The 14080-nt window shown below is 43.0% G+C and overlaps 1 protein-coding gene across 2 annotated transcripts; it reads left to right on the forward strand.

Moving 5' to 3' along the window:
* The first annotated feature begins 725 nt into the window (after nt 1-725).
* On the forward strand, nt 726-13425 carry metap1d (methionyl aminopeptidase type 1D (mitochondrial)). Of its 2 annotated transcripts, XM_087811646.1 has the most exons (13): nt 726-788; nt 1574-1740; nt 1819-1968; nt 4741-4889; nt 4992-5034; nt 5104-5267; nt 5325-5422; nt 5508-5555; nt 5618-5696; nt 7811-8505; nt 11204-11380; nt 11476-11759; nt 11837-13425. In XM_087811646.1, the coding sequence occupies exons 1-10, from the start codon at nt 740-742 to the stop codon at nt 7893-7895; spliced, it is 1032 nt and encodes a 343-aa protein (XP_087667772.1). In that variant the 5' UTR covers nt 726-739; the 3' UTR covers nt 7896-8505; nt 11204-11380; nt 11476-11759; nt 11837-13425. The 2 variants fall into 2 exon arrangements, with proteins under 2 accessions (XP_087667772.1, XP_087667771.1); XM_087811645.1 differs by lacking the exons at nt 726-788; nt 1574-1740; nt 1819-1968; ... (3 more) ...; nt 5325-5422; nt 5508-5555 and having other exon boundaries at nt 5696-8505.
* Nucleotides 13426-14080: the final 655 nt, after the last annotated feature.

Consider the following 14080-nt stretch of genomic DNA (forward strand, 5'->3'; position numbering starts at 1 on the left):
CTGTCAGTTGCTGCAGGTCCATATTTTCTTTCTAAAATTAAAACTATATTGAATAAGAGTCTAATGTCAAAACAATCAGCAAAATACAAAACATAATTATGTGCCATAATGCAGTAAACAAGGGTTCTGTAAGTATTATAAAGGAATTATAAATAAATGTTTGTGTGGGAAACAACTATTGTTGTACGATATTAACAAATCAAGAACTGATTTATTATTAGCTTTATTTGTATTGTTCTACTGGAGTAGCACATTGAGGATTCACAAAATATTAAACTTTATTCACATTTATATTATTTTTAATTTCCATTCTTTGAAAAGTGATGCATTTGTAACAAAACAGTGTACGTCTCAAAGCAGTATATTTGAAATCAAATGAAAACGTAATATAAATATTTATGATATAAATGTTTACAATACCCGACATCTATATTTTATTGACATTGACTGTGTGAATATAAGAAATTACTCCATTACGCTGTAAAAGCATCACTTCACAGACAAATATAACTTTAAATATAATCAATTGACCTGGTTAAAGTCAGCATGTGTGGTGGATGTTAAGAGATTGATAAAAGAGAGTTATTGCCTGTAAGATTTACTTTAAAAATCCAAATTTGATGTTGATTCTGTTTAGCTGTTTTGAACCAGGTCATAAATCTCATAAAAAAAAAGATTTTAAAAATAGGTTCACGGTTGCAGCGTGTGACGTCATCACGTAGGAAGTGTACGGACAGAAATGGTACTTACAGCGGTGTGTCGCTCTGCAGCTCTTCTGTCAAGAACAGGTACTTTAGCAGCTTTTAAGTTTCATAAAAATAATATTTAAATATTGCGATATGCTCTGTCTCTGTGTCCTGACGTCCGTGCACGTGCATTTGTTTACAAGCATCTTTTTGACAACTAGTGCTAACATGCTAGCTAGTTAGCTTATGTTGACAAGTCAACCCAAGGTGGGTTTTAGGAGTGTTAGGGGCGACATTAATAACAGTAATAATAATAATAATAATAATGCATATTATTGAGAGAGCCTTCATGACTCTTAGAGACGCTTTACATTTCCAAGAGGGACAATGAAATCACACAAGGCATCTTTTAAGAAACATTTGTCTTATGTTTTCATAATATTTTCTGTTTGAAAATAGGTTTTCCTAACAAGTGTATTGTGCTTTAAATAGTAAGTAAGTCATTTATATTTATATATATATTAAACAATCCCCCCCCAAAAAGAAAACTATAAAAATATATACTAAAAAGATCAAAATACCACAGAGAAAAACACAGGTGTCCCAGAAAATCATTTAAAAAAAATCAGGGAAAAGCCTGCACGAATAAGAAAGTCACAAAAGTTGTAGGTGGTGAATATAAAAACAAGTGTAACATAGAAAATATTTAAATCTGTTGTTTAAATGGTTACAATAGAACTATTGAGAAACAAACGCCAATTTGGATGTAAACATAACTTATAATAATTCATAACAACCTTTCTCAATTGCACAATTCATCAATTCTAATTTTACAGTGTTAAAAAAGAAATAAAGATAATGAGTGAATTCTCTATTATTTTCTGCAGGTGTTGGTGTTCTCCCGAAGCAGTCCTCTGGTCTTCCAACCTCAGGTCCTCGACCAACATTACTGTACCAGCAACACCGGTGTTACTTCTGGGAGAACTGGATTAATAACGGCTCCAGCCGTGTGGTTCGACCCGCGACGGTTAGACCTGCATACGCAGTACCAGAGGTACAAACTTCCTTCTTCTCTCAGAACAAAGATACATTTCAAGGTCCTCATTGTTGATATCATTTCAATTTTCTGTAGCACATTGTGAGACCCAGCTATGTTGATACTAACGTGGTCCCAGTGTGGCGGGACTACATTGAGATCAAGGACCAGGAGCAGATCGAGTGCCTCACCAGGGCCTGTCAACTTGCCAGACGTGTCCTGCTGCTCGCTGGAAGCAGTCTGAAAGTAATTCAATTCAATCCAATTTTTATTTAAAAGTGGCTTATAATAACAAAGTAATCTCAAGACACTTTACAGTTGAAGTAAGAATATAGTGGAGAAAGGAAAAGCAGAACCCAGCAATTCAACAATGAGCAATAAGCAAAACACTGTGCAATGAGCTGTGGCGAGGAAAAACTTCCTTTTAGAAGGCAGAAACATAAGGTTTTAAGATTGTTTTTAAAAATAGAGAGGGTGTCTGCCCTCCGGACTGAAGCCGGTAGTTGGTTCCACAGCAGAGGGGCTTGAAAACTGAAGGCCCTGGCTCCAAATCTACATTTAGAGATTTATTGTATAACTAATAGATCTGTGTTTAAGGATCGTAAGGTCCTAGAGGGTTGATAAGTTTGGATTAGATCTTGAATGTATGTTGGTGCTAGACCATGTAAGGCTTTATAGTTTAAGAAGAAGGATTTTAAATTGTATTTAAATTCTACAGGAAGCCAATGTAAGGAAGACAGCACAGGGGAAATGTGTTCGCGCCTCTTAGTCTTAGTCAGGACACGAGCTGCAGAGTTCTGAATGAGCTGAAGAGTTCTGAGAGACTTTTTAGAACATCCTGACAGAAGAGAGTTACAATAGTTCAGCCTGGAGGTAACAAAAGCATGGATGAGTTTCTCAGCAGCATCCAAAGGAAGGAAGTGCCTGATTTTTGAAATGTTACAAAGGTGGAAGTAGGCGGCCCGTGAGATTTGTTTTATGTGTGAGTTAAATGATAAGTCCTCGTCAAAGCAGACACCCAGATTCTTTACAGTGGTGCTAGTAGCAGGGGCCAGTCCATTTTGGAAAGCTAGATCATTAGTTAAATATTGTCTGAGATGTTGCGGACCAACTAATAAACCTAATTTTTTCCGAGTTCAGTAGGAGGAAGTTTTTGGTCATCCAGGACTTGATATCTGTAATACAGGACTGTAGTTGTGTGAGCTGATTTCTTTCATCTGGCTTCATGGACAAGTAGAGTTGCGTGTCATCAGCATAACAGTGAAAGTTTATAGAGTGTCTTCTGATCAAGTCCCCTAGTGGGAGCATATAGAGTGTGAGTAGGATTGGACCAAGAACAGAACCGTGTGGGACATACATCACCATAGCTGACCTTAGAGTGTCAATGAGAGGTGGTTGACATGTACATAGTGCTTTCTATCCGACGGGTAAGATTTAAACCAGTTTAGAGCAGTTCCACGTATGCCTTTATGGTTTTCTAGCCTCTGTAGAAAGATTTGGTGTCAACAGTGTCAAATGCAGCGCTGAGATCTAGAAGAACAACAACTGAAACACGACCCTGATCAGAGGCCATTAGCAGGTCGTTTCTTACCTTTACCAGGACGGTCTCTGTGCTGTGGTTGTTCCCTAAAACCAGACTGAAACACCTAAAATTGATCATTGTCATGGAGATAATCACAGAGCTGACTTGTTACCACTTTCTCCAGAATCTTTGAATTGAAGACAAGATTAGAGATAGGCCTATAGTTAGTCAGGACTTGTGGATCAAGAGTGAGCTTTTTACGCAGAGGTTTAATTACTGCAACTTTAAAACGGATATAAAATATATATCAGTTATGGTGTCTGTGTCTGGTGATGCTGCACCGTTTGTATTAGAAAAGTTCATGAAATCACTGCTACTGAGATGAGGAGGGATGGACTGCTCAATAGACTCTTTGTAAGCCTACAGTGCTGAATAAGAACTTGGGGTTATTCTTATTTGCTTCTATAAGTGATGAGTAATAGCTGGCTCTGGCTTTCCAAAGAGATGCCTTGTATGTTTTTAACTTATCTTGCCAGTCCTGGTAGAATTCATTATGTTTTGATGAACGCCATTTCTTCTCTAATCGTCTAGAATCCTGTTTTAATTTACGTGTTTTCCGTGTATACCAGGGAGCACGACTACTTCTGTTAACAGTCTTTTGAGTTAGTGGTGCGATTAAGTCAAGCGTGTTATGTAGCTAGTCTGTGAAACTGCCCACAAAGTTATCAATGTCAAGGTGACTATGGGTAGAGTTTCTTGACACACTGAGGCACTTTCAGACAGACATCTTTTGAGAGTGCTCCTGCTCTGTAGACTTGGGTCATTTAAGATTAAATCAAAGGTTTTTAATTGATGGTCAGAAAGAACTGAATTCTGAGGAGAGACGATAACATTTTTAATTTGAAGTCTGTATGCTAGGACAAGATCTAATGTGTCCTTAGTCGGTTCATGTACATACTGAGAGAAACCAAATGACTCCAGGATAGAGTTAAACCTGTTAGCTAAGCTATCATGGACCATATCAACATGGATGTTAAAGTCACCAACAATAATTACCAGGAACTCCGGGAACTCAGACAGGAATTCAGAATAAGGTCCAGGGGGACGATAGACTCCAACAAAGAGAAGTGACTGACCTGATCTCAAGGTTGTATTAGATATGCTAAGTATAATACTTTCAAAAGAGTTGAAATCAGATTGTGGTCTAGTTAAGGTTGACAGACATGAGTTGATGATGGCTGCGACTCCACCTCTTCGACCAGAGCGTCAAGGGGCGTTAGAGTTAGTGTGGCTGGGTGGTGTTGATTCATTTAAAGATACGTAATCATCTATAGACAGCCAGGTTTCGGTTAAGCAGAATAAGTCAATGGTTTTACATTAATTAGTGCAGCTTTTGAGGACAGGGATCGGATATTCAACAATCCAAAGTTAAAGTAAGAATTTAAGCTCTACCTGATCTTATCGAAACATTGACCTTATTTTTTTTTTATATCCAGGTTGGCATGACAACAGATGAAATTGATTTCATCGTACATCAGGAGACAATCGAGCACAACGCCTATCCATCCCCGCTGAGTTACGGAGGTTTCCCAAAATCAGTCTGCACATCCGTGAACAATGTTGTGTGTCATGGCATACCTGACAGGTGAGTTCTTAATGTCAACATGTCTTGGTCGTTAATGAAAAGTCCATAGAGACTCCATAGTATTTTTGAATTGAGTCAAGTAGTTATTTTTTTTATCTGCAGCCGTCAACTCCAGGATGGCGACATTATCAACATTGATGTCTCAGTAAGTTAAAACAAATGAAATCAAGATCACCATGGTACAACAATTCTTGCTTGTAAAATCCCACATCAGGTGTATCTTGATGGTTACCATGGCGACACCTCAGAAACGTTCCTAATAGGCCAGGTGGATGATGTCGGGAAGAGGCTGGTGGAGACTGCTCGGCGCTGCCGGGACGATGCTATCGCCGCCTGCAAACCAGGAGCACCACTCAGCGTTATAGGAAACACAATAAGGTAAACACACCTACTCTGTTTTATATCCCGCTCTTATTCTGAAAAGACTCTCTTCAGTGAAATAGCTCACCAGAACGGCTTCCGAGTTTGTCCCTATTTCATTGGGCATGGGATCGGCAACGACTTCCATTGCCATCCTGAGATCTGGCATCACGGTAAAGGATTTGAACCTAATGGAAAACAAACTTTTCCTGTGGAGAGATTCCCAAAGTTAAATGAACGTCTCTTGTTTACCTGCAGCAAATGACAACAGCATAACAATGGACGAAGGGATGACCTTCACTATAGGTAATTGCATGACTTCAGTTTTGAAAAACATTTGGCAACATTCCTTTTTTTTTTTTCCACAGAACCTATACTGATGGAGGGATCATCAGAGTTCAGGATCTTGAGGGACAAGTGGACTGCAGTGTCGGCCGATGATAAAAGGTGATCATCATCATAGCTTGTCGCTGTTTTTCTCCACCCGGTCCAGTGCAGTTTCGTTTTCTTCTCGAAGGTCTTTGTCTGTACAGGTAGCTGAAAGTCTGCAGCTGTGTATCAGATGTCGAGGATTATGGGGTCCTGTTGGTCTTCCCCCACCGTACCAGGTTGTCGCCTGTCCTTGCCACCTTTGCACTTTCCCGGTTCAGGGCAACCCAGTTCCTTCTGGGCGTGTCGGCCCCCCGGGGGCAGGGACTCGGTTGGGGTTGTGAGTGCCCTGTTGTTGTTCGGGTCCCTCCTGAGAGTCTCTGGTTACTTCCCCCCTAGGCCTCGGACAGTCATGAAGCTGTGACGAGACCTCAGTCGTCGGGGTGTCTCCTGGTGCCCATGTAGTGGAGGCCTGGGATCATTCTGCTGTTGGTCCCGCTCGGCCTTTGCTTGGACATCTCGTCGGATGCCAGGCGGGCAAATTCCTGCCAGTGTGTACAACGCTGACTGGGGTGTGGCCTTCAGCTTGTGGCATGGGATGACCTCTCCCATACTGAAGTACTCGGCAGAAGAGAAGCACAAGGCCAGTGCTGTCTGCTTGAGAGTTTTGGGGTCTGCTCCCCAGCTGGAGTTGGCGAGGTTGGAGAGAAGGTTGTTGCGGGAAGATACCTTCTTCCTAAGCTTGGTGACGTGCTCTTTGAAGTACAGCGTTCTGTAAAGGGTTATGCCAAGGTACACTGGGTAGGGGGTGTTTTCCAGTTCTTTCTCCTCCCGAGTGTTCTCGTTGCAGAGTGGTTGTTCAGGTGAAAAGCACAGACTTGCTGAATCGCATACTTCTCTTAGTATACTAGAAGTTAGTATGCATCAGGATAGTGTACGTGCTAACTATTACGCAAATTCTCAACAGATAGTATGTCTCAAATCAAACACTGCAGCTACGCACTAACAGGAAATCACACGACAGCTTCTTCTTCTACTACTATTTAACGATGCTTGCAAACAGCTGTAGGAACACTATCGACACCTGCTGGCAGCACTTTTTGCAAGTTTGAAAATGCACCTTTAAGTATATGAATATATATATGTATATATGACGTAACTTTCGTTTCCCACGTCACTAAGATGGCAGCCGTAGATGGTGTCTATCGAACCTTAGTCAGTTTTGTGGGTGTTTTAGTACGCCAATTTAGTGTGCATGGCGCACTAAATTTCGCATACTAAGAATTGAGACGCACTTACGCTCTAAAAATACTTACTTTGAGTACGAAAGTATGCGGTTTGAGACACAGCATTGGGCTTCCCTGGGTTGGCGTTAAGGAACCAGGGTCTTTAGTACCGGAGAGGATCTCCAAGGCATCTGTGAGACGCTTCTCGATGGTTTCAAAGCTTTTGTGCCTGTGTGGCCAGTCAAAGATCATCTGCATAGATGAACCTTCTGATGTCGTTGCAGGTGGGCTGATCATTCGTGTAGATGTTGAACAGCATCAGTCCTTCATATAGCTTGAACAGAATACAGAGAAGTGATGTTGGTCGATAGCTTTTTGGTAGGTTTGGGTCTTTGTTTGGTTTCAGCAAAGCTACGACCTTTGTGCTTCGCATGATCTTTGGTAGTTGTGTGTCATGGGCACAGTTTTTGAACAACGCTAGGAGCCATTCTGGGGTCTTGAGACCGGAATGCTCGATCATTTCTGAGCTGATTCCGTCGAGTCCTGGAGCTTTGCCAAGTTTCAGGTGCTTCAGTCCTTCAAGCAGCTCTTCATGGGTAAAGGGTAAGAAGATTTCATTGCTCTCCTCAAGGTCGCGACTCATTTCTTCCTTTTTCACGTAGCCACGCTCCTTGTTGAGAGGTTTACCGTTATCTAGCAGATGTTTAGCTGATTTGGAGTCATAAAAGTTACTTGATCAATTGATCTCCAAAACCAATCAATATATTTACATCAGAATCAGAATCAGAATCAGAAAACCTTTATTAGTCCCGCGAGGGGAAATTCGGTTTAACAGCAGCACGAGAAATAAAAACACCCAGAAATAAAAACGAGAAATAAAATCTAAATGGAATAAAAGATAAATCTGCGCTATATAATATTTACACATCAACGTCTTCCTAATTCTTCCCTCTCTACTCTCTTCAGATCTGCCCAGTTCGAGCACACTGTGGTCATCACGCCCGATGGAGTAGATATTCTCACCAAACTCCCAGAAGAAACCGAGTTGTGAGCAGAAACATGAACTTTATTGGATCGACAAGTCTCACCTTTAACAGGAACCTCAAGAAAAAAGGTTTTATTTATAGCGAAAAAAGCACTGTACCACTGTTTATATTAATGAACCTGTTATATTTAATTATTTAATTAAAAGGTTTCTTTTCTAAAGTATTTTTATATGATTTTTTCACTCCACATATTCATGAAAATCAACATTAAATGCTGTTTACAAAGATATTTGTTGTTTCCTGTCTAGATTCTGAAGTAAAGTTGGAAAAACCAAGAAGCCAAAATTACCCCAAAATAAAATTAGCAAAGAAGTACACAAAGTTCCTCTGTGGAGCCTTAACCCTTGTGTTATCTCAGGGTCAAGGTGACCCAAAGGCCCGAAAACAAATGTGTTTCTGTTATCCCTTGTGTTGTCTCTGGGTCAAGTTGGCGTCCATAAATACATACGCAGTGGTGGTGTCGTAGTTGTGTTTTGTTGTTTCCCGAGATCTTTTCTTTTTGCTTTGTGTTCAATGGAGGAACTACCAGCTGCAGGCGATCGGGCAATCAAGGGCGATGCTGAAGATTCCGACGGTCCGTGAACGCATCGCCAGTTGATCACTTCCATATGCCCGGTAATTTTGGCTCCCGTTCGGTCTTAGTGATTTCCCAATCTCTAAAACTCTCTTGGACACTCCTGGCGTTGCCAGCGCTTTTTGTTATTGCCTTTTTGATCCTGATTTTGGTTTTGTATTTTAGTTCGCCTGCTGGCTGAACTCTTCCTTCAGTGTGAATGTGTTTGATCAGCAATCCATTAGAACTTAAGTATTCCACTGATTCCGCTCAGCTAACGCCTCATCAAGGAAACTGTTTAATCTCCACCAGGGCTCTGACTCTGTGGGCACTTATTAACACACAATTAATTTTAGAATATTAGCTTCTGAGAGCGGTTGGAACGAGCCGGCCCTGAAGGCTGCCTACCTTCAGGGCTTTAGCAAGAAGCTCCGCGACCGGCTAGCTTCCCATGATCAGCAGGCATTGAAGGAGTTAATTAACTTGTCTATAAGAATTTACAATCGTCTTCAGGAGAGAGCGAGGGTCCATTAGACTGTTGGTGATTCCATCTCCTTCCTCTGCTGTCGTTCTGGGTCTTCCATGGCTTCGCCTCCACAACCCACAGTTCGACTGGGCTTAATTCCTCCGATCTTCTGTCATTCTCACTGCCTTCGTTATGCTATGTTTCCTGTTCCGTCTCGTCCACTGCCTCCTATCTCTCCGCCTGATCTCACTTCTTTACCGCCCGAGTATCATGACCTTGGCACTCTCCTAACCGCCCCATCGGCCTTACGATTGCGCCATTGAGCTTATCTCCGGAGACCTCATATCCCAGTAGCCGTTTTTTTAACGTGGCCCGTCACGAGAGGGAGGCGATAGAGACCTGTATCCGGGACTCGCTGGCTGCTGGTCTTGTTAGGCCCTCCTCTTCTCCTCTCAGGGGCAGGGTTTTTCTCTGTTCAGAAGAAAGATGAGTCCCTTCGACCCTGTATTGATTATCGTGGCCTTAATGCCTTCACGTTTATGTCTACTTAGACATTCTCGTCTTTTCCAGGACCGTTGACCAACACTCCCAACATGTACGACTAGTCCTCCAACGTCTGCTAGAAAATAGACTATTTGTTATGCAGAGAAGTGTGAGTTCGGGGTCAGTTCGGTAGGTTTTTTAGGTTTCATTTTAGGTCAGGGCCAGCTCAAACCAGATCCTAAGACGCTAAGATGGAAGCGGTAGCCAAGTGGCAGGCCCCCACTAGTTGCAAACTACTACAGCAGTTTCTGGGCTTTGCAAACTTCTATAAGAGATTCATTAGGGGCAATGTTCCCTTTAATTTTTCAGGTGTCTGAGCATATACAAAGCTCCCTGAGCACACTGATGATCACTGTGAGCAACAGAGCAACAGACGTTGTAGACACACACCAGTATCCCACCTGTTCAACACATGGGATCATAGCAAGTTGCATGGCTTATTAAAATAATCAAATTACAATTTCCATTAGTTTACTTTTAATATTTTCGAGGGTTTACCACTCAACCGCTGAGCTACCGGCTTTGGCCTACTTAAAATGAAAAAGAAAAAAGTCTTGTTCATGAGATGGGTAGTATGTTATATTGGAAGAGTACTGTAAGTAGTGCTTTGGCCATAGGGAGAGTCCTGCTTTGGCCTGGATGAGGGTCCAGTTGTGGCCTGGCTGAGGGACCTGTTCCTGAAGAAATTAGACATATACACCTTTTAGACATTTGTTCTCATTAAAACATTCACATTTTGCACAATGACGTGTGCTGTAGCTCGTGATACAGTGTAAATTCCTCTAACTCTTTTTTTCTGTAAAATATCTAATCACACTGTTTTATTAGCATTTCTACTGCCCATAAATCATCTAGTAGTTACAGCATTTAATGATTAATATTCATAAATAAAAAAACATAAATGTCACTAGAATATGTACAAATCTGACTTAAATTTTACCTTATTTTTCACATCTGTTGTGGTTGTACACCTTGTCCAGGTTGATGGCTCCGTCTGCTTCTTGCTTTGACTTTATGCGCATCAGCTGGTCCAAATGTGCCACTTCAAGACGATTTCTCGATGCTGTTTTGATATGATTCATTAAACTAAATCCATTCAGTCCACATTTTTCCATCCGAAAACTCGCTTGTTACTTTGGCTTCGCTGCATGTTTCGCAGAGCAGACCTATCTCACTTGAAAAAGAAAAAATGTCACCCAGTTTCACCACTTATTCTCCTGTTTCCACATTCTCCGACAAGCAATTCCATCCTAAAAGCACCGCATTTCTTTTTTACTTTAGCTTGGTGGGTGGATGTGTCACTGCCCGTTCGTTTCGCCATGATAAGGGGCTTGCATTTGTATCATCACTCATCTCTGCCGCACTGTTGTTAGCAAGCTGACCTGCACGGTGCCACAGCGTGTATGGGCACATACACAAGCACTGTCAGTGCTATGATTGGCTGCGTAGCGTAAGTAAACCGTATCGTATCATTGGCTGGACACCTGTCACTCACTGAGGTGTGCTGCAGAGATGTTCCTGTGGTGTTTGCGCAGCTTAGAGGGAACATTGCTTACCACCTTGTACGGGTCAGAAAGGGTGACGAGTGGAAGACGGCCTTCAAGACTCCCCTGGGTCACTTGGAATATTTAGTTATGCCTTTCGGACTGTCTAACGCTCCTGATACTTTCCAAGCCCTGATTAATGACGTTCTTCGCGACTTTATTAACATTTTTGTTTGTCTATTTAGATGACATTCTCATCTTTTCCAGGACCCTTGACAAACACTCCCGACATGTAGGACTGAGGACAACAAGCTACACCCTTGAGTTTTCTGCTCCCCCAAATTTACATCTGCTGAGAGGAACTATGATATTGGCAACCGGGAGGTGGTGGCGGCTCTTCAGGAGTGAAGACATTGGTTGGAGGGATCTGAAGTACCTTTCCAGGTCATCACCGATCTTAAGAACTTGACTTACCTGAGGGAGGCTAGGCGGCTGAACTCTCTATTCCTGACGCGGTTTAACTTCACCCTCTCATACAGACCCGGGAGCCAGAACACAAAGCCCGACGCACTCTCTCACCAGTTCCAAGCCCCTCAAGAACCTGGGAACTGTGAGACCATCCTTCCTCCTGCCTGTTTCATTCGGGCTGCTGTATGGGATGCCGAGAGGGTGGTCTTGGAGGCCCAGAGAGAACACCCGCCACCGGAGAACACACCACCAGGCCGACTGTTCGTACCCGAGTCTGCTCGTTCCCAGGTCCTCCAATTGGGGCACGGCTCTCGGATCACCTGCCATTCTGGCACTACCTGCACCCTCAGCTTTCGTAAGCGCCGCTTCTGGTGGTCTAACATGGGAAGAGACGTTAAGGACTTTTGTGGCAGCTTGCACCATCTGTTCTAGGGGGAAGTCATCACACCGTCCTCCTGTTCCGAGTCGCGCGTGGTCTCACATCTCGGTGGACTTCATCACTGGTCTTCCTCCCTCTAAGGGGCAAGACGGTAATCCTCACTGTGGTGGACCGTTTCTCCAAGATGGTGCACTTCATCCCTCTGCTCAAGTTGCTGTCCACATTGGAGACAGCGGACCGCAACACGTTTTTAGAATTCACAGTATTCCAGTTGACATTGTCTCTGATCGTGGACCTCAGTTTTCCTCCCAAGTCTGGAGAGCCTTCTGCAAGTCCCTGGGGGCAAATCCCAGCTTTTCGTCAGGCTACCATCCGCAGAGTAATGGACAGATGGAGCGGTCCGCTGTGTACCGGCTCGTCACCCCGCCTCCTGGTGTCAGCATATCCCCTGGGTAGAATATGCTCACAATTTCCTGACGTCATCAGCCACTGGGATGTCGCCATTCATGGCGGCCTATGGGTATCAACCACCCCTATTTCTCTCTCAGGAGAGGAAAGCAGCGGTTCATTCCGTCCGTGCCCACATGCAACGTTGCCTGGCACCAGACCAGGGCTGCCTTGTCCCGCACCGCCACCCATAATCAACACCTCGCTGACAAACACCGCATGCCAGCACCCAGCTTCTGTCCTGGCTCCTAGATACGTAGGTCCCTTTGAGATTGAGTGAATCATCAATCCCTCTGTGGTCCGCCTGAAGCTCCCAGCATCTCTCCAGGTACATCCCACCTTCCATGTCTCCCTCCTGAAACCCTCCAGCCGACCACCCCCCCCCACTAATCGAGGACCATCCTGCATACAAGGTCAGGAAGATCCTGGACATTCGTCGACGAGGTCGGGGTCACCTATACCTCGTCGATTGGGAGGGATACGGCCCTGAGGAGAGGTCTTAGATCTCCAGGTCCCTCATCCTGGACTAGTCCCTTGTTAGGGATTTTTTTTAGGGAATCTCCACATAAGGCACCAGGTGATGCCCATACTGTCGTAGTTGTGTTTTGTTGTTTCCCGAGATCTTTTCTTTTTGCTTTGTGTGCCGAGGAGGAACTACCCGCTGTTAGTAATTTCCCAATCTCTAAAACTCTCTTGGACACTCCTAGCACTTTTTGTTATTGCCTTTTTGATCCTGATTTTGGTTTTCTATTTTAGATCGCCTGCTGGCTGAACTCTGAAAAAGACAATTTTATTTCCCCATTTGGATCTTCCGATCCTGAGGTACGACAGGTGGAGGTCGTTCACCTTGACCCAGAGATAATAGAAGTTCTTTTTTTTAAGTGATCATTACGCGTTAAATCTAAGATAGTTAGTTAGTCCGAATATTAGCTCTCCAGCTGGATATAAACATGAGAATATACATATCAAACTACACTGTTATACTTGTATTTACTGTACTTGTTGGAGTTATGGCTATGACTATTACATGTTATGCAGGAAGAAAATAGGGAGGCTTTCCCGATAATTTGAGGGTAATCATAAAATCGTCCACTAGATGTCAGCAGAACTCATACTAGCGCTTCTCTTCGAAAAGAATAATTTGTTCACTGCTATTAGTTACACCGTTATTACACCCTGTTGTTCAGTTAAATAATAACTGCGTTCGAGAGAATGCGAATAAACATCAATTTATTTAATAGAACACATTCTCACTCAAGAAATAATCATAATCATCTTAAACTTCAACCTATATTTTAAAACTTTTATGTTTAAATAATCTTTGGCTCTTTTTTTGTACCATTAAAATGTGTTAATCCATGTTTTGACTGTTCTAGTTAAGGAGTGCTGTTGATTGACGGACTCTGGCCCACTGGTGGGCGGGTCTTCACTTCCTGCCAGCATGTTTTTCGCACCCACTGCCAGTGTAGAGGGTGCGGCGGCAAACAAAGGAGGGTCGTGTGTCATCTGAGGTCATGTCCAGTCAGCGCTTCGTCAACACACCTAGTCGAGTTTAATATCTAAACGATAAAAAGGAAGTGTCCGCCATTGACGGCGAGAACCGTGCTGCAATGTTGGGAGGAGTGAAGGTGGGAGAGGATAGGATTTCAGGAGGAGAAGGGAGTGGCGGATTGATGTTCCTTTTACAAGCCTCATTCTTTTTTCTGCATGTCGGGGCCGATTCCAGGTCGTCTCCGTCGACCAGGAGCTTCTTGACATCTTGATCATCAGATAAATCGACGTTTGCTGTGAATCTTTACACCATTACAAACTCAATTGTTGATCTTAAATGGTTGATACATCGTGTTATG

Source organism: Callionymus lyra, chromosome 16 (genome assembly GCF_982586985.1).
Source record: "Callionymus lyra chromosome 16, fCalLyr1.hap1.1, whole genome shotgun sequence".
Taxonomy (NCBI): domain Eukaryota; kingdom Metazoa; phylum Chordata; class Actinopteri; order Syngnathiformes; family Callionymidae; genus Callionymus; species Callionymus lyra.

Excerpts from the sequence above, each read along its gene's own strand:
- metap1d (XM_087811645.1), top strand. The coding sequence starts at position 11,301 with ATGATATTGGCAACCGGGAGGTGGTGGCGGCTCTTCAGGAGTGAAGAC. Across the intron at positions 11,381-11,475 it reads GATCTGAAGTACCTTTCCAG|ACCCGGGAGCCAGAACACAA; the intron begins GTCATCACCGAT and ends CCTCTCATACAG. Across the intron at positions 11,760-11,836 it reads TACCTGCACCCTCAGCTTTC|GGGGAAGTCATCACACCGTC; the intron begins GTAAGCGCCGCT and ends CATCTGTTCTAG.